General features: G+C 45.4%; 7 protein-coding genes across 9 annotated transcripts in view; 1 reads left to right on the forward strand and 6 right to left on the reverse strand.

Annotated features, from left to right (window-relative positions):
• LOC126556783 (protein dispatched) overlaps window positions 1-18,257 on the forward strand; it is a 383,943-nt gene that overhangs the window by 331,565 nt on the left and 34,121 nt on the right. The window lies entirely within an intron of this gene.
• Window positions 1-18,257, reverse strand: part of LOC126557230 (band 4.1-like protein 5) — a 252,065-nt gene that overhangs the window by 213,939 nt on the left and 19,869 nt on the right. Inside the window, exons 7-8 of one of the 3 annotated variants that reach the window (XM_050212937.1) lie at window positions 16,639-17,562; window positions 16,040-16,206 (exon numbers count right to left, since the gene is read on the reverse strand). In XM_050212937.1, coding sequence (XP_050068894.1) covers window positions 16,066-16,206; window positions 16,639-17,562 — 1,065 coding nt within the window. In that variant the 3' untranslated portion in view covers window positions 16,040-16,065. Of the gene's footprint in view, window positions 1-2,082; window positions 2,098-16,039; window positions 16,207-16,638; window positions 17,563-18,257 lie in introns of those variants that run through there. The other 2 variants (XM_050212936.1, XM_050212935.1) reach the window with 2 other exon arrangements.
• LOC126565588 (transmembrane protease serine 9-like) overlaps window positions 1-18,257 on the reverse strand; it is a 307,009-nt gene that overhangs the window by 194,305 nt on the left and 94,447 nt on the right. The gene's annotated exons all lie outside the window — the stretch shown is intronic.
• Window positions 1-18,257, reverse strand: part of LOC126559071 (RNA-binding protein pno1) — a 454,598-nt gene that overhangs the window by 182,473 nt on the left and 253,868 nt on the right. The window lies entirely within an intron of this gene.
• On the reverse strand, window positions 2,129-4,129 carry LOC126557336 (uncharacterized). The gene has a single exon (XM_050213061.1). The coding sequence runs from the start codon at window positions 4,127-4,129 to the stop codon at window positions 2,129-2,131; it is 2,001 nt and encodes a 666-aa protein (XP_050069018.1).
• On the reverse strand, window positions 7,865-9,539 carry LOC126558328 (actin-87E). Its single transcript, XM_050214324.1, has 2 exons — window positions 9,385-9,539; window positions 7,865-9,099 (listed from the first exon to the last, which is right to left on the reverse strand). The coding sequence occupies exon 2, from the start codon at window positions 9,087-9,089 to the stop codon at window positions 7,959-7,961; it is 1,131 nt and encodes a 376-aa protein (XP_050070281.1). The 5' UTR covers window positions 9,090-9,099; window positions 9,385-9,539; the 3' UTR covers window positions 7,865-7,958.
• Window positions 9,845-11,094, reverse strand: LOC126558329 (actin-3, muscle-specific-like). The gene has a single exon (XM_050214325.1). The coding sequence runs from the start codon at window positions 11,059-11,061 to the stop codon at window positions 9,931-9,933; it is 1,131 nt and encodes a 376-aa protein (XP_050070282.1). The 5' UTR covers window positions 11,062-11,094; the 3' UTR covers window positions 9,845-9,930.

The following is an 18,257-nucleotide window of genomic DNA, read 5'->3' on the forward strand; positions in this document are numbered from 1 at the left end:
CCATCCGGATCGATCCTCCGTAGTTTGATGTCGACTATTCAACTGCGTGATGTAGGCCTAGCAAGCCATTCGAAGGCCGACGTGACATCTGAGTACGTTAAGCCAAGAAGAACAAGAAGAAGAAGAATCTATTGGTTATAGCTGAAGTCAGTTAAGAATATCTTCGATGGACGATGGATTCACCTTCGTAAAGCTATTTTTCCCAAGCGCTGTCAGCCGATCACTCCAAGTATTTGTTCAACTTTTCGTATCAGATATGGAACACAAGTTTTGTATGTCCAATGTCCATTTATGTCGCCATTTAGGTGTACGCTTTTACCCTTGAAATAATGCTTCACAAAGAGTATATCATTAGACAGTAAAGATTAAGTTTTCTCGCTAGTTCTTTGCGATGTGTCCCCAATAAGATGCTGTAAAGCTCAAAGCTCAGTTGTAATTGGTCATGCGCAAGTGCCGGATCCAAGAATTAGCAAACTAAGTAGATGTTTGGTTCACCGTGCTTTCGTGACGCTTGATCTGCTTAAAATAAACTGTTTAATCATAGAAGTATCGGGCATTTAGAGGGCATTTAGCATTCAGCCGTAGAACATAGTAAGAGGACATTTTGGAATGTGGTAAGGATCTACCCCACAATTGTGTAAGTTTTTACTGCACTACCCTGGAACATTAACACGCCCCCCGCGAGTCTGTTATTTCGAATGGCTCCAACTCCCATTTGGTCTGGGGTCTCCTTGATTGATATTGATCTGTCACTGGTCATAAGGAAATGCTGCATTATTTCCCACGTTTTAGCTCGAGGATAACATGAACATATCTACAATTGTACCTCCTTCATGGCACTTATTAACTGCTCCACATTAGACAAAGCTCAAATCAAATGATAAAGTTGTAACATTCTTTGCGTGAACGTTGTTCTTCATTTTAAAAAATCACCATTAAACAGTAAAAATTTCACCAGTAAATCACCAGTAAACAATGGAAATTTTGAAAAGACAATTGTTTGATTTATGATCATATCTTGTTTTTCCTTATTTCCTTCTTTTGTTATATTTGTATTTCATAAAAAATGTTCTTTATTTCTGTTTAATTTCTCGCGTACTTCAATCATATAGTGTTCTTTTCCATTCATGAACGCTTATAGTTATTTGGCAACATTTATTTACACTTTATTGACATGGTTTCGAAATAGTCTTGCAACTTTATACACAAATTTTTATTCCCGTTTTCCTTTAAATAAGCGCATAATCGATTCCACATCGAACCAAATCTAAACTCCAAATATCAAAATCCCAGCGGACACCTGTAAAATTGTTCGTTCGAACCATTCTCTCACTTCCGCCCAAGGGCAATCGAAAAACATTAAAACATACAAACATTCATTTGCAGTACCCATGTGTGCTGGTTAGTACCCTAGACATCATTTCCTACAACCCTACACTCAATGGCGTCCGTGGGCGCGTATGTAGCGATTTTCCGCACCCTAAACACAGACCCCCGAGAGTGGATTGAAGGTGGAATAGAGGGTGGAAGAGGGTGGTACCTTCTGTTAACTCACAAACTATACATCAATACTCATTTTGTTCCTCAGCGTGCTTATCGTGCGGAATTTGCGTTCCGCATTTTGCACTAAATCCGGCCGGAAATCGACCGACGCTCTGCACTAATTACTACTCCCAATGCCACTACAGCTCAATTGCAGACCAACTCTATGACAACGCGTGCCACCGCCGTTCCTTGAATGCTTTTTTATGTGTACGAATGGATCAAAAACAGTTTAACGTTGGTTTGACGGTTCAGCAAAATCCATTCGGACCTTCTTAAGCTCGCAATAGGAAACCGCGCACGATGGAATGTGAATCCACACGCCTTATTGTTCGTCAGAAAAATACTAGCAAAAAAACCACATACACTGGCACACATACATTCATACTAGGCCTCGCTGAAGGCATCCACAAAACCAACGCACCATATCTTGGCTACAAGTTCCTTACAAGAGTATGAGCTTCAGCGCGCGCGCGCGCACACGCGCCCGCAAGCATTCGAACGCTAGCACAAGGTCACTAACTTCCTTTCACATGGCACGCGCCTAAAACTAGTCTCAGCTCCTCTTGCTTCTCTTCCTCCCCCTTTACAAAAGGAACCGATCGACCAGATTGTCTCGCCATCGATACCGGCGCTTTGCCCGATAGTAAAACACCTCACCGATGAAAGCAAGCAGCGCGAGGATCAGCCCAGCGGCCCCCAAATAAAACGCACCCTCGATATGATCCAACCGCAAGATCGTCTGCCCCTCACCACTCTTCTCACCACCACCTCCGCCCCCACCACCCCCATCCGCCTCCTCGTCATCGATGCGAATCTTTTCGCTCTCCTTCTGCCATTTGCCCAACAATCCCGACTCGCTGATCCGTCGGATGAGTTCGTTGATTTTAGGCAGCAAATGGAAGTCCTTCTTTGCCAGCATGCTCACCGAGTACGTGTAGATGTTCTCCGCCTTGGGAAAGCAGTACAGCTCAGCCTCACCGATCGCACGACTATTGCTCGAATGGGCCCGACTCATCGCGATCGCGATCGTCCGCTCGTTTCGCAACCGTCCCAAACAGTCGTCCAAATTTCGGCACACTCGATACGTGGCGGCTATGTGGCGCGAAACCGGATCCGGTTTGTCGAAGTGGCCGAGCGTATTTTCGGCCCCGACAAACCCAAACCCGGCCTGGATCGCTTGCTGAATGGTAGAAATTTGAGGCTCGTACCGAGGTCGCGTCAGCACCGAAATCAGGAAGCTGTGATAGGCCGCGTTCCAGTGCAACCCGTAAAACATGTAGCCGATCAAGAAGAGCCGTATCGAGACGCGCCTCGGCCAGTAGTGTGCGTACACGCTGAGCGAGAACGCAAGCGACTGTAGCAACATCCAGGTGTAATTGACCCGATACAACCGTTCGACATAATTGAACCGATACAGCAGCCCGGCCGCCGCAAAGATGATCCCGATCGCGATCAGCCACGTCCACACGTTGAAGATGATAAACACGTTCAACCATTTCGGTGCGTGCCGTGCGGTCGGCACACACCACGTCAGGTCGTCCTGATAGTACGGAATCGTGGCCGACAGCAGCTTTCGACTGATCGGGTTCTCATGCAATCCACCAATCATCAGATCGGTCCGGCGCTGCAACACATCCGCGTACAAACCCGTCTGATTGTCCGCGGTAATGCGGGCCGTGGTAAGTGCCGACTCGATTACGCTAAACACCGGTACCAGCCGCATCCGGGCGGTAATGGCGTCCAGCATCAGCACCTCCAAACCCTTCTCGATGTGGCTCGCGTTGCCCACCACGAACGGTTCCCAGATGCTGGTTGACACCTTGAGCGGACAGTAGTTGTAGTACTTCGGTATCTTGGGACCGTAGTCGGAAAAGTAGTGCCGCTCACGAAACACCCACGCGGCGCGGACATTTAGCTCCGGTTCCGCCTCCTGGAAGACGTACTCGCACTCATCCACCAGACGCAGTCGGTCGATATTATCCGCACAGCCACCGCTCTCGTACGGGAACCAGGTCCACACCTCCAGCACCGATGTGTTGTACCGTTGCACCATCACATTCACATTTAGCACCGAATTGTCGAACAGCTCCTGCAGCACATTGCGCACCTCGATCTCAAACACGAGCGGCGTCAGCTCGGTCGTAAACTGTACCACAACCTGGGCCAGCGGGTTCCACGTCGGCAAGCGGCGTAACTGGCGGATCGGTGCCGCCAACGCGGACGAGTCCGCTATCAACATCAGATAGTTCTTTGCCTTCTCCGTCACGTGCGATGCGTTCCAGTGCGGCCGGCTAGCGTCCTTCACCATCACGCCCAGCTCGTGCCGCGGGTTTTCATTGAACGAGCGCAGTATGTGCTGCTGAAACAAGGACGCGTCCGGTTTGATGTTGATGATCGCCAGCGAACCCTTCATGGCCCGTTCCGAGCGAAAGTACTTCTCGCACAGCCGTCTAATGCAGGGCACAACCGTTAGCAGCTGTTCGTGTTCGGGCTCGTCCACCGGGATGTCCCCAGCCGTTTGATGTACCGTACCGTGCAGCAGGAATAGCACTATCGCCACACAAACACTCGCCGTCGGGGGCATTCCGTGACTGACGTGATTGGCAGGATGGAAGGATGCGCAAACCTCTATAGGAAGACCTCCGGTTTTTGGCAGATAATCCCCGCGGGGGAGAACGTATTTATACCCTTGTTCCGGCACGGAAGCACACGAAACAAAAGCATCTCCCTCATTATGGATTCAATTATTTATAGACGGAATGCTAGTACAACGGGGGTACGCACGCGTGTGGGACCAATTATCGTTATTGATTTATCATAACGGCACGCCGATTACTATCGCGATTACTAATGGGAGCACGGGATCATTACGAGGTGGGTACGGTTAGGACAATAAATCTACACCGGACATTAAATCTTTCATCGAAACGATCAGCCTGAAATTCAGTACCCGGCATAAAGCCACGAAATGACCTGCTGCTTTTCGGGTGTCACATTACTTCATTCTCCTCAGATGGTGGTGACTGGTGGACACAATCAGTGTGGTGTTGTCAACGAGAAGCTGTCCATCTACAGTACGAAATAAAAAAAAACGCTCCCAAAACACACACCCCCCCACGCACAGTGGCCTGAGTGCCTTGGGATCTGGTTCCTTATTACAAGGTCGTTCGGTCTAAAATAAGCGCAGCAAAACACACGTATGTGCACAATGAATGTCAGCCAATTAAAGTGCTTTTTGAAACCGTATATACATGGGGAACCGCGCATGTGAACCTGTTTATCACTTTGATTAAACCGCGGCCGCCCTAGAAGTGCAACGATAATGAATTCTGTAGTATTGCTGATGGATTACAACTACTTAGTCGATACCTATTAAATGCGTTATTGGAAGTACACTCAACGAAGAAAAGAACCTTCCTAAAACGGAACATTTTAAGCTTTTCCAACACCTCCTAACTGAAATAAATGTTCACACACGTGTTCGTTCGCTACCCTTTTAACGATTCCACCGTACCTTCATTAAGTGTGACTTTAACCTCGTTTAATGCCGCTTCATTTAGCACTCCCATTTTGCGTTTGAAATGTGGCCACGCGATTGTCACATTTTTTTTTTGTAGTTGACACTGCTTAGTGTCCATTCCTTTCCACTTGCACAAACGAACATGCATCGGCTAACAACGCGTGCACCCCTGATGGTGCATGAAATCTAAGCCACAACAACGAAAGGAAAAACTGGACATTGGCTGTGATCGTTATCTAATAGGAAAGTGAACGTGAAATTTGATCCCCCTACATGCTGTTTGTGTTCTTGGAGGTTTTCTTTCCGTTTCTTGCTAATAATTTAAATTGAAAATGGACATTTTTAGGTGTAAAGTTTCATTGTAGATGGATTAAAATGCTATAATAAAAATTGCTTTTATTTAACAACGACTTTCCTTTAGCATTAAGTTGATTTTAGAAGCCAAAGATCATTAGTTATGCTGTTGAGAAATTGCAAAAACTTTCCCATATGCACTTAAACTGTTAACTGTAACGAAATTCTTATCTTTACAACATCACAACACCAAGGCTAACCTGGGGAAACCTTTAAGAGTTTAGCATTGCTCATACTTAACCCACACGTGGCACACACGTTTAAATTTCAAACAGAAACATACTCCAAACAAAATGTTCCCCAAAAAAAAAAAACAACAACACTACATTATCCACCCGTGGTGGTAAACTTTTGACCGCAATTAGTGCTATAAATGCGCCTCCATAAAACGCACGAACATGTTGGCCCGGGAACATGTTTATTGTGCCACCGGGCTGTAATCATGTATCAACGGGCGCCCCCGAACAACCAATTAACTCTAGTCCACTCCTTTTTGCACTTTTTTTTTCGCGAAACCTGACGTTACTGGCCAGTGGCCCCGTATACATTTTAGTTAACGCCAATCGACGTGTGACGTGGAGAGATCGACGGATATCAAACTGTCTTCAAGTCGATCATGCGCGATTACATTAGAGCGTTTACGCTTCCGGAACTATAATCCAACCATCGGACGGTTCGGCAAACGCTCAACACGTTCGCTGCTTTGTTTCGTAGCCCAACGCCATGTTCTTAACCACCTCCACCTATGCTAGGAGCCCTAGCCTAGAATGCATGGCATTTTCTGCACCATCGCATAACCTTGATCGGTTTGAACCGCTTGCCTGTGTGTAATGAACAAAACCGAAAGGTGTAGAACCTAACCGAACGCGACACGAAAGACTCCCGTTGGTAACGTTGGATTGGCCTTTGCCGGGTTGCATAAGCAGTGGGAAAGATAGAACGAATGTCTCGCAAATCAATCTCCCAACGGCTCTGGTGCATGGATCGGTTCGAAACCAGCAGTACCTTACAATGTCGGTACCGGAACGGTCTCCTTTGTACTGTGGGGTTGGCTTCAGAAATGTGGTTTACACTGTTATTTCGTTCGATACTATTTTTTCCCTTCTGTCCTTGTAGCAAAGTACCATGCCAGTAGACCGACCCGAAGGACAGGTTCCGATCCGTTAAATAATCCCGTTCTTGTGGCGTAAGTTGATCCTAGCTGAACGAAACCCGCCCATTCTCTCATGCGTAATACATATAATCTTTCCTTCGAAAGCTGATCTGATAGTGGGCTTTTTTTTATTGAAAATCTTTTCTTAAATTGACGCCTGTTTGTTGATTTTGAAACGTCGTAAACAGTGATAAATGATCTTCGCCCCGTTTCCCACTCTCGACCAATCTAATCATAGACCACTTTCCCCAAGGCCGCCATAAAATGTTTCGTTCGGGAAAACAACCCAAAAAGCGGTTTCGATACTTGGCGTTACGGATTTTGCCAACAACAAACTGATTTATGGCGCCTTGTTTCATCACCATCATTTTCGCCTCGTGCAATAGTTCAGTTTTTCAGGCGAAAGCTAGACAAGACGAGAAACATTGTACTGCACAGTACTCATCTTCTCCTTGGTGTTGAATAGAAGCAAGCACGATCTTAGTGACCGGATGACTTCATCAAGCGCTACACTTTGAATAACCGTTGCGTTGCCACCGTTTAGCCACCTCGGGTTCTTCTGGATCTCAATCGCGCATCGTGCTATTTTTGTATTTGAAAAGCAGTTTGTGCTAGTGAAATGACACCATTTTGCAGGCGATGGAGTCCGTTCACCCTGTTTGCATTATGTCGCTGCATTTTGGAGATTGCACAATGTTACAGGTTCAGTTCCAAGCGTTATCTTCGTGTTAAAAATAAAACCACCACACACCGTCCAGCTTCCAAGTTTCTTAACAATTCGCTTAATAATTTATTTGTATAGCTTTGCTTCCGTGTAAACGTAATAAGTTAAAATAACAGTACAATTTATCTTCTTTGCTCGGGCACGATTACTAATAATTAACAGACGAGTAGTAGTAGTAGTAGTAGTAGTAAACGAACAAATAATACCGTGTCCGGGCACACGCTCACGTGAGACTGTGAGTTCACGTAAAAGCGGCAGTCTTCATACTGTTCCATGATACGTCAGTACGTTCCGTATTTTAAAAAAATTAACCAAGAAAAACAACGAAAAGATTTCGAATTTTTGAGTTCCAGATGGGAGTCGAGGATCGTGCAGGGTTCTTCAAATGGTCACACACGACACTTATTAAGATCCCACGATTATAGGCGAGATTCAGGAGTTTGATGATGGGCAAGGGATTTTGGCGAGGGAACGGAATAGTAATGGAACCTCAACCTCGAGCATAATATCGCTCGTTAAAGCTTAACCGGTCGATCAATCGTTTCGCTTAGTGAAGTGCACGGGACGATGATAGAACCTCGATGGTATTTGGTGTAGCGCTGTGTGTTAGTTTGCCTCCAATTAATCACCTATTGAGACACCTTTCAAAGGCATTCAACAGCTTAGAAGCACTTGCGGTGGACGATTCCTGGGCCAGACTCGTCGTACTCCTGCTTGGAGATCCACATCTGCTGGAAGGTGGACAGGGAAGCCAGGATGGAACCACCGATCCAGACCGAGTACTTGCGCTCCGGTGGGGCAATGATCTTGATCTTGATGGTAGATGGTGCCAGTGCGGTAATTTCCTTCTGCATACGATCGGCAATACCCGGGTACATGGTGGTTCCACCGGACATTACAATGTTCGCGTACAGATCCTTACGGATGTCCACGTCGCACTTCATGATCGAGTTGTACACAGTTTCGTGGATACCGCACGATTCCATACCCAGGAACGAAGGCTGGAACAGTGACTCGGGGCAACGGAAACGCTCGTTACCGATGGTGATAACCTGTCCGTCAGGCAGTTCGTACGACTTCTCCAGGGCGGTAGACGCGGCAGCAGTAGCCATTTCCTGCTCAAAGTCCAGAGCAACGTAGCACAGCTTTTCCTTGATGTCACGGACAATTTCCCGCTCAGCGGTGGTGGTGAACGAATAGCCACGCTCGGTGAGGATCTTCATCAGGTAGTCGGTGAGATCGCGACCAGCCAGATCCAAACGCAGAATGGCGTGCGGGAGAGCATAACCTTCGTAGATCGGCACAGTATGAGACACACCGTCACCGGAGTCCAACACAATACCAGTGGTACGACCCGAGGCATACAGCGACAGCACAGCCTGGATGGCCACATACATAGCGGGCGAGTTGAACGTTTCGAACATGATCTGAGTCATCTTCTCACGGTTAGCCTTAGGGTTCAGGGGAGCTTCCGTCAGCAGTACTGGGTGTTCTTCCGGAGCAACGCGCAGCTCGTTGTAGAACGTGTGGTGCCAGATCTTCTCCATATCATCCCAGTTCGTGATGATACCGTGCTCAATCGGGTACTTCAGCGTCAGGATACCACGTTTGCTCTGGGCCTCATCACCAACGTACGAATCCTTCTGTCCCATACCGACCATCACGCCCTGGTGGCGCGGACGGCCAACAATCGATGGGAACACGGCACGCGGTGCATCATCACCGGCGAAACCGGCCTTGCACATACCGGATCCATTGTCTACGACCAGCGCGGCAACATCGTCGTCACACATTTTCGGTTATCTACAAAAGCCACCACGAAATGAGCAAAGTATCGAAACGAGAGTTACTATCAACTGCCCTGTTGCAAAACACTTCAATGACTAGCCTCAACACCGATAACGCTCAAGTTGGTCGACGCCTGGCGAACCAGTTACACGCTTTGGTGGTTCGCTTATCGGCACAGGAAGCCCACCACTGATAATATGCTCTGCTGCCCGTTCGATCAACTGACCTTCCACAGCGATTGACCACTTGAGCGCCATTCGACGACGGGGCATCACGTGAGGGGTCTCGGCAACTACTTACCTGTGAAGGGTATTACGATTTACGCTGATCAAAATGTTTTGCTTAAACGCGACACCACGGGCAGTACACACTACTCCTGGACAGAAAGTTGGCTGAACGACGACTGGCTAATTGGATTTACTATAATCCAATATTTATACTCTTCGGCAGCTCAGCTGTTGGTGTCGAGACGCTCGGCTCGCTCGGGAAAACTTCCATGGAACGCATGCGCATCAACAGTGCCCTCCCCATACACCCATCATTGACCGTAACTGCCCATTGTACACTTTTCCCCATCCATCGTGTGTGCATCGTGCGTGTGAGAATACGCCAGTAGCAAAATCGGATTTGTACTCCCACACCTAACCTCAACCATACCACACCCCACCCCATCCCATCCCATCCCGACTCCCCAGATATAGAACAATTCTGTACGCGCCTAGTACGGGTGCAACCAATAACCCTAGAGTCTAGTGTGCCATGTTTTATATTAAAATTGTAATTTATTTTAATTTACTAACAGAACAACGCTTAACACATTAACAACAGGAATGATGAGAAGTGCATTTAGAAACACTTGCGGTGGACGATACCCGGGCCGGATTCGTCGTATTCCTGCTTGGAGATCCACATTTGCTGGAAGGTGGACAGCGACGCCAGGATGGAGCCACCAATCCAGACCGAATACTTGCGCTCTGGCGGCGCCACAATCTTCACTTTGATTGTGCTCGGGGCAAGGGCATTAATTTCACGATGCATACGATCAGCAATGCCGGCAAACATGGTCGATCCACCCGACAGTACAATGTTCGCGTACAGATCCTTACGGATGTCCACATCGCACTTCATGATCGAGTTGTACACCGCCTCATGAATGCCGGTCGATTCCATGCCGATGAACGAAGGCTGGAACAGAACTTCCGGGCACCGGAAACGCTCGTTACCGATGGTGATGATCTGTCCATCGGGCATTTCGTACGACTTCTCCAGCGAGCTCGAGGTAGCAGCCGTGTCCATTTCCTGCGGGAAGTCCAAAGCGACATAGCACAGCTTTTCCTTAACATCGCGAACAATTTCACGTTCGGCAGTGGTCGTCAACGTGTAGCCACGTTCCATCAGGATCTTCATCAGGTAGTCGGTGAGATCGCGACCAGCCAGATCCAAACGCAGGATGGCGTGCGGGAGAGCATAACCTTCGTAGATGGGGACAGTGTGCGAGACACCATCACCCGAATCCATCACAATACCGGTGGTACGACCCGAAGCGTACAGTGATAGCACAGCCTGGATGGCCACATACATCGCCGGAGTGTTGAAAGTCTCAAACATAATCTGAGTCATCTTTTCACGGTTGGCTTTCGGATTGTGAGGAGCTTCTGTCAGCAGGACCGGGTGTTCCTCCGGCGCCACACGCAGCTCGTTGTAGAACGTGTGGTGCCAGATCTTCTCCATATCATCCCAGTTGGAAACGATGCCATGTTCGATCGGGTACTTCAGCGTCAGAATACCACGTTTGCTCTGGGCCTCATCACCAACGTACGAATCCTTCTGTCCCATACCGACCATCACGCCCTGGTGGCGCGGACGGCCAACAATCGACGGGAACACGGCACGCGGTGCATCATCACCGGCGAAACCGGCCTTGCACATACCGGATCCATTGTCTACGACCAGCGCGGCAATCTCTTCGTCACACATTTTTGATCACTAGTACTGTATGTGTTCACTGTCGCTTGAAAAATGAGAGCACACAACGCTGCAAGGTGCAAGAAGTACCGGGCGAAAAACACCGTTCCAATGAGTACTATGATCGAAATGTCGAGTAGCATGTAGCATTTATAGTGAATGGGAACCACTGGGGAACATCCCTTATCGAACCCTGTGCGAGATACCTTAGCAGCCTGCGCTTATCGATGTATTGGTACGTTTTTATCAACCGTTTCCAGGGCGCCCAGCTTATTGTGCGATCGTTGTGATATGATAGCAGTTTCTCACCGTCATGATGGTGGGGTATTGTCTTATCGCAATACTGTTTCCAACGTAAAAAAAACCGTCACCGTAACGCAGTGCCAAAGGCAAACTTTCCTACCGGAGGTTACCCCCGTCGAAGGTAATCGGTGCAAACGGTTTCGTAAAATTCGTTTGGAATTCACCCTCGTGGGTGGAACACCAACACCAGCAAGCGTGCAAGTGGCGGAGAAGCTGGTAAACAAGGCATGCCGCGTCGAGTTCGAATCGAAGCATGGCCCTCTTTCCATAAAAGGGCAGGAAAGCAGATACTTTCTAGACGGACACACACACACACGCGAACGGATGAACGAGAAGTGCAGGTTAGAACGGTGCAAACTTTCCCGACCAGTGGCCAGTACATTGCAGTGGCTGCAAGATTTGGGACACTGCCACACTAACGTGTCAACGTTTTGTGGACGATAATCCGCGAATTGGCGCGAATCGCTCGCAAATTATCCTCCAGTTCTCGTGTCTTGCCGTGTCATCGTTGGACTCATTGGACGTCCATCAACCCATGACATGGGCGATCATAACAAACTCATCAGCATCGTTTCCATCTACAAGCCGATCCATTCATGATGGCAGCAAGCCGGCAGGGTTGTGCGTTTGGTAGACGGCGACCGTTTTTTCCACATGACTTACTCTTCTCTAATTCCCGCGCTCGTCATCTACTAACCCCTCATTTTGTCGTTTAAAAAACATTTCTATTTTAGCATTGCACCGTCAAAACCATCAACGGCACGCGCATTCTATGGCCGTGTTGGTAGTGAAACACATCAACCGATGCCATAATCGTTGTGCGGAGTTTGTTGGCAGCATTTTCCCTACTTTTCTCAGTGTGTCGGTTCGCACCTGTTGCAAACAACGCGATGCCTTGCAACGTCACACGGCGACGCTGTGGAAAAGTGAGATGCAGAATAAAATGCTTTCCTCATCTCATTCCCCATCGGTCCGGAAAAACGGTTCGGTTCGGTATGAAAATAGAATCTCCACCGAACTACGCAGACCCGGGGATCATCGCGGAGGCGCCATGGAATTCCTCGTGAATGAATCGACAACGCCGACTAGAGCGCATACACAACACACGTCCATATTTGGTGATGTGCGGGACACGATGCTTCGGGTTTTGGATTTTTCCTTCCCTTGCCTAGAAACCTCCTGGCGTATCCACATTTCTTCAACCGGCAACCGATAAGGTTCTTGGGAAATCTTATCTTCTTTTTATCTTCCGTTTTACCGAATTTTGTTTAAACGCTGTAAAGCGTCAACGAAAACGAGGTGGTCAAAACAGATTGGGAAAACTGTTTCATGCTTCCGGTTTTATCGAGGTAAGACATCGATGATTCAAGGGCAACAGACCGATGAATAACGGATGGGCAGGAATTGTTTGTAAACACCGGGCGTTGCGTTGTGTTGCGTACGCACGCCAGTCAGCAAACCAATACCGAACAATAAGCCATACTTGTCACATAATCGGTCACACTTTTCACATCGGATCGTATGTTAGAACAAAACGTCCGTGCATATCAGGTGATTGCCGTATGTACTACACGACCAGTCCTAATCACCTTGGTTCGATTGCCATACCCGTGGTGCGGTCGGCACTGTGTCTTATCTGAATCGGCGGGAAAATGCGCTACTCACCGGGGTAGCATCATAAAACGTCCCACCGATGACGGATTGTGATTTCACCGAATGCCGAGCCCAGCTAAAAAGGGTTACCTATTCGAGAGCAACGTGACCATATAAGGAGGCAATTTGAAGAGTGTGCGCGCACGCGTTTTATTTTTAACGCTTTCATGCCGGATTAATCCTTTAATTTCAGTTATGGGACACATAAAAATTTAGAAACATCTAATCGATATAGAGGAAACATTATTTTATATAATTCAACTCCCGATTCTGGTCAAAGTTATCCGGACAGAGATAATATAATGTGTAATGTAATGATAATGTCGGTAAGAGCGCGGTACAGATATCAGCGCAACCGCAAATGACCGGACAAGCAATATGATTTAAATTAAATTGCCAAATTATAAGCGCCGATCTCACGCTGACACTACTCGATTTTCAAGCCGGTGTTTTTTTTTTTAAATCATCCCGCTATTATGCAATCACCGTGCGCTCATACGTCACCCGTTAGTGATAAGCCTCGTCGTTGCTTCTTGTTTCGTTTTATCGTTATCAAAGGTGTTGCTTTTTTTCTCTCCCTCAAATGGCAATTCCGCACAAAATCACGTCAATTGCACATTTTACGATGTATTGCCGGTACGAGCGGATGGTGCGTTTTTTAAGCTCTGCAAATAGCAATACACACAATCAATTTGCCTAGTTCCTTCGGAAGATTCGTGCACTCGTAGTTAGTGTTGTGTTGTTTGAATTGTTCTGTCTGCGCTGTTTCGCATTCGTTTGATTCAGCTCGATGCGAACTCTTCAATCGAAAGCGCATATGTTGTGGTAACCCAATTCAACCACTAGCACACTTGTTATTGATAGGCTGATAAGTTTTCGTTTAAGGAGCGCGTATGTAGAAGATTATTTAAGTTACGCATGCAGCGAGAATTTTTCCATTTTTACCGTGAGGGACATGTATCGGCCATCCATAAATGTGGATATATTGTTAAACGATCGTTTGTGATCCATTAGTATTACCAAGCAATATAAAGGAAAGACAAATAAGTGTACAACTGCTGTACTTTTAGTGTGATTAATGCTGCACACACAATATCGTGAAATTCGACTACAAAGTCCTAGTACAAAACAGATTGAAAAAACCCAGTCAAGCTTTTCCACAATATATCAGTTTTGTGTACTTTTCCAGTTTGTGAATGCACATGGCGTGAAGCCAAGTGAAGCCTTAATAATTCTAGTTCATGAATTCAAATTTAATTATCTATAAAATATGTGTATTTTTTGTGTTATTATCCAGCAGCGCTTTTGATTCAGAATCTAAAATAGTTTTGTGGATTACCACATAGGATAACAAAACTGGGTAACCTGAATAACAAAACAACGGGCGGCCGGTCGTGAGGCGCTAAGGCGCTGGTCTTCATATGACAATCCCATCCGGACCGTTCATACGTACGATACATTATACAAAATACTCACCGATATAGAATACAACGAACATCTTATAAGTTATTTAATTAGTTCAGTACTCTATCTTACGAGTTATTTAATTATTTCAGTACTCTGAAACCAAGAGATATTTAGAAGTCCATTTAAAAAAAAAAATATTTGAAAAAATCTTTGGAAAATCATTGAAAACTCATTGAAATGTTATGAAACAAAATAACTGTGGCCCCCCCTTTGCAGTCAAATAATTTTCCATGCACGCCGATTATGTCGACTTAGATATCCAATACACAAACCACCATCTTCCGCTAGTCGACTTGTGGTTGTTACATATTCACGATTAAAATTCTCTGCTCCTCATTTATCATGTTAATTCAATGATATTTTATCAGTTTTTTTTTGTACAAATATCTACTCTTCTTTTCCTTCGGATATTGAAAATTTTTCCAACCACATAAACATCGGCAATATAACTTATACAGCTTTTTTATTCAACAACTCGAATAAATTCTCTTTTCCTCAAACAATTATTCAGGTATTAAAATCATGCATACACTACACTTCTAGCTCAGCATTTCTCATGCTTCTCACACGCTCGAGCTCAAACAACTGGAGGCACACACATAGTTACTATGTAGAGTTTTGATTAATTATCGTTTCAAACCGAGTTTGTATAGCTAACTCATCTAAGCCTACCTCTCGCTTCTTCGCTCAATTGCAGCTACTACTTATGTGCGAGAAATATGAAACACGGCAAATTATATACTGAAAACATTTCAAATGCATGCACAAGGTGCTTCAATCAACTACTGCCTGTCCTTCCTTTTTCTTTACTTATTGTATAAGGTCACTTGTTGAATACCTTTCCCGGGAGCATTGGCATGGCGTTGCAACAAAAATACTATACATTCATTCAGCCTGTTTTCCATTGATATTGGCCACAGTAATTAATAGGGGTCCAACTCATAGCAAAGACAACCGAAAGTAGACAAGTTGCTCTCAGTGTTGGGCATTACAGTGTCACTCAAACAGGGTATCCCTAACTACCTAATGTTTAAAATTCGTTGTATAGTTTTATACTGTTCTGTAGCTAGAAAGGCGTTTGTGGTGAGGAACGAGTGCAATTCAGCCCAAAAGTTGAAACCAAGTCCGGTCCGTTATTCACCACCAGTGGAATGTACTGAGATCACATGTAATACTAATGCAGTTGCCCCTGGGTGTTTTTGCTTTATTGCCGACCTCGAAGAATGAAGAAATAATTGCAACAAGTCTTTTAATTCTTTCCCCCAAAAAAGCACCCTTGCCCTATTTTTGATTCTCAACACTTTCTCCTAAAAGCATTACCCCCTTTCTGGAGTCATTCCCACACGCATCAGTCACCCTCGTTCACACCCTTTCACACATTAAGTACATCTTGTTTGTCTCTCATCTAATGCACTAGCGCAAATCCAGTACACAAATAGACCGATCAATTAAAAAATCTACACATCTAAATGACAGGAATGTGGTGTTTTTTGTTGCTTTCTTATATGCACATATAAAATAAGCGCTCTTAACGCTAATATCGTAAGCCCTAAGACAACTGCCCTACCTCTATCGCTTTCTAGGGATTATTCGTTACAACTGCGTTGTAATGACCGATTTGCGAATAATGGTTGCCTCCTTGGGCTTGGTCGGACCATTGACCACATCGGACGATACTAACCAGGGCGATATGTTGTCCATTGGTGAGGGTTTGATATTCTCCTTCATTCGATCCTGCACCGCGAAAAAGAGAGCAATAACAAGAAACATGATTTTATTAACCACTTTAAAGCACTTTTCTAATAATTATTTGACAGCTATTGCTAATTATGATGTTTTTTCACGGGTTTGCGTTAATGAAAATGATGGCGGTGAGATTGAGCTACTACAGTCATTTCCCATTTCCATGTCCAATACTATTTCAAGCAAGTGCTTTAGCGATACAAACGGGTGCATACTTCACGTACAACAAGAGCGAATATTTACACAATATAATAACATGCCACATAACTAATCATCCACTCTAGTGTTAGTAATAATTTACTTACCCATCTTCTGGCCTGTTGCCTTCGCTATCTAATTCGCTTGACCACGCTTTATAGTGATTAGTAATGAACCTCTCTACAATAGTACAACACCCCTATAGCACAAAAAGTCAACACAAACCTTCAAAGTTGTAGTGCTTGCAGTTCCACCCGATATGACAGTGGTGGCAGTAGTCGTTGCCACCCCATTGCTATCAATCATATCTCGCTCTGCTGCCATTTTTGTTGCCGATACTGCTGCCATTGTTGTCGATGATCCTTGGCGTGTCTCGCCATTACTCGAGGACGCTCCATAGGGTGTATTATTTTTCGTTTTCATTTCACTAACAAGCAACTCTGCTTCATCCATCTTGAAAGGATTGCTATTCTTAAACTCGGTCAGACATACCGCGGCTATTGGACTATTTTTTACTCCACCAATTTCAGCTAACGTTTCGGTCAATAGATTCTGCTCGTCCTCTACCTGCCCACCGGCAGGTGGAGGTGAGGAGGATACGTTCGAAAGGTTGTGGAACGGGTTGGTCGATTTCGGTTGCACCGGAGACGATGGATTAGACATGTTTAAGAACGGATTGTTCGCATTGTTTCGTATAGGGGCAAGCAGTATTTTGTCGATTTCCGATTCAGTTCCGTTCGCGTCCACCGTAACTAACGATCCGCCGAGTGGTGACGATGTTGGTGAATTGGTTGGAACACTGATTTTCTCCACAATGCCACCTTTCTGCTCGGAGAAATGTGTAACCGTTACGGTGTCAGTCGTAAGGGATGGTGCCGGTAGTGCAGCGATGCCGTTAGTAAATGGCAGTGTAGGCGATTCAACTGTGCTCATCTGGCTAACGCTCCCTGCGCCACCACCGGTAGTCGTGGTTACCGTAGTTACCGGTTGGCCCGGTAGGAAACAGCTGCTACTGCCTCCCGTTGGCGATGTGGCCGTACGGATCGGTGCTTTCGGAGAAGCAATCATGGTCGTAATCGTAGTATGGCTACTACCACCCGTAGGTATGGTCGTCGTACCGGTTAGATTTAATGTTAGCTTGTCGCCACCCTGCAGTGCGCCGTACCAGGTTTTTAGGTGCAGATATAGTTGTTTTTTTTTTTTTCAACATTCATTCATTCATTTATACAAATAAGACCGGACGGATACATTGGCAAGGTTTAAAAACAAAAAAAAAGACACGCAAACACGCACGCATACATGAAACCACAAAACAAAGAACACATTTTACAAATAGCAATCATAATACGATGCATGGGGGAGATTAGGTAGGTTGGAAAAAAAGAAAAGAAAAATAAAACAAAATAAAAAAGGACATCACAAAATGTTTTAAATATTAATTTGCAAAACACAACCACGCATATGATACACATAGCAAAACAGCAACGTATCAAAACTATAGTTATAGACCTGAGAAGATCGAAATAGGAACAATGTTTTCATTAACCTTTACTAATTAATTTAATTAATTAATTTTTTTTAATTTCGAGAAGGCGATTGATAAGCTACTGTAAATATAGATATTACAGGCTAAGAAACTAAAAAAATAGAAGTTTTTTTTTATTCTCAACTAACTTTTACTAGTTAGACAACAAACAGCCTCATCTTTCTAGAAATTTTCAAAAGTTATTAGCTTTCATATCCGGGAAGATACAAACTTCTATACAAAATGTATGACCTACACACGTAGGTGGTTATAGAAGTAAAGGCGTTAAAACAAATTACATTTCTGTCTAAAAACTCTG

Source organism: Anopheles maculipalpis, chromosome 2RL (assembly GCF_943734695.1).
Source record: "Anopheles maculipalpis chromosome 2RL, idAnoMacuDA_375_x, whole genome shotgun sequence".
NCBI lineage: Eukaryota > Metazoa > Arthropoda > Insecta > Diptera > Culicidae > Anopheles > Anopheles maculipalpis.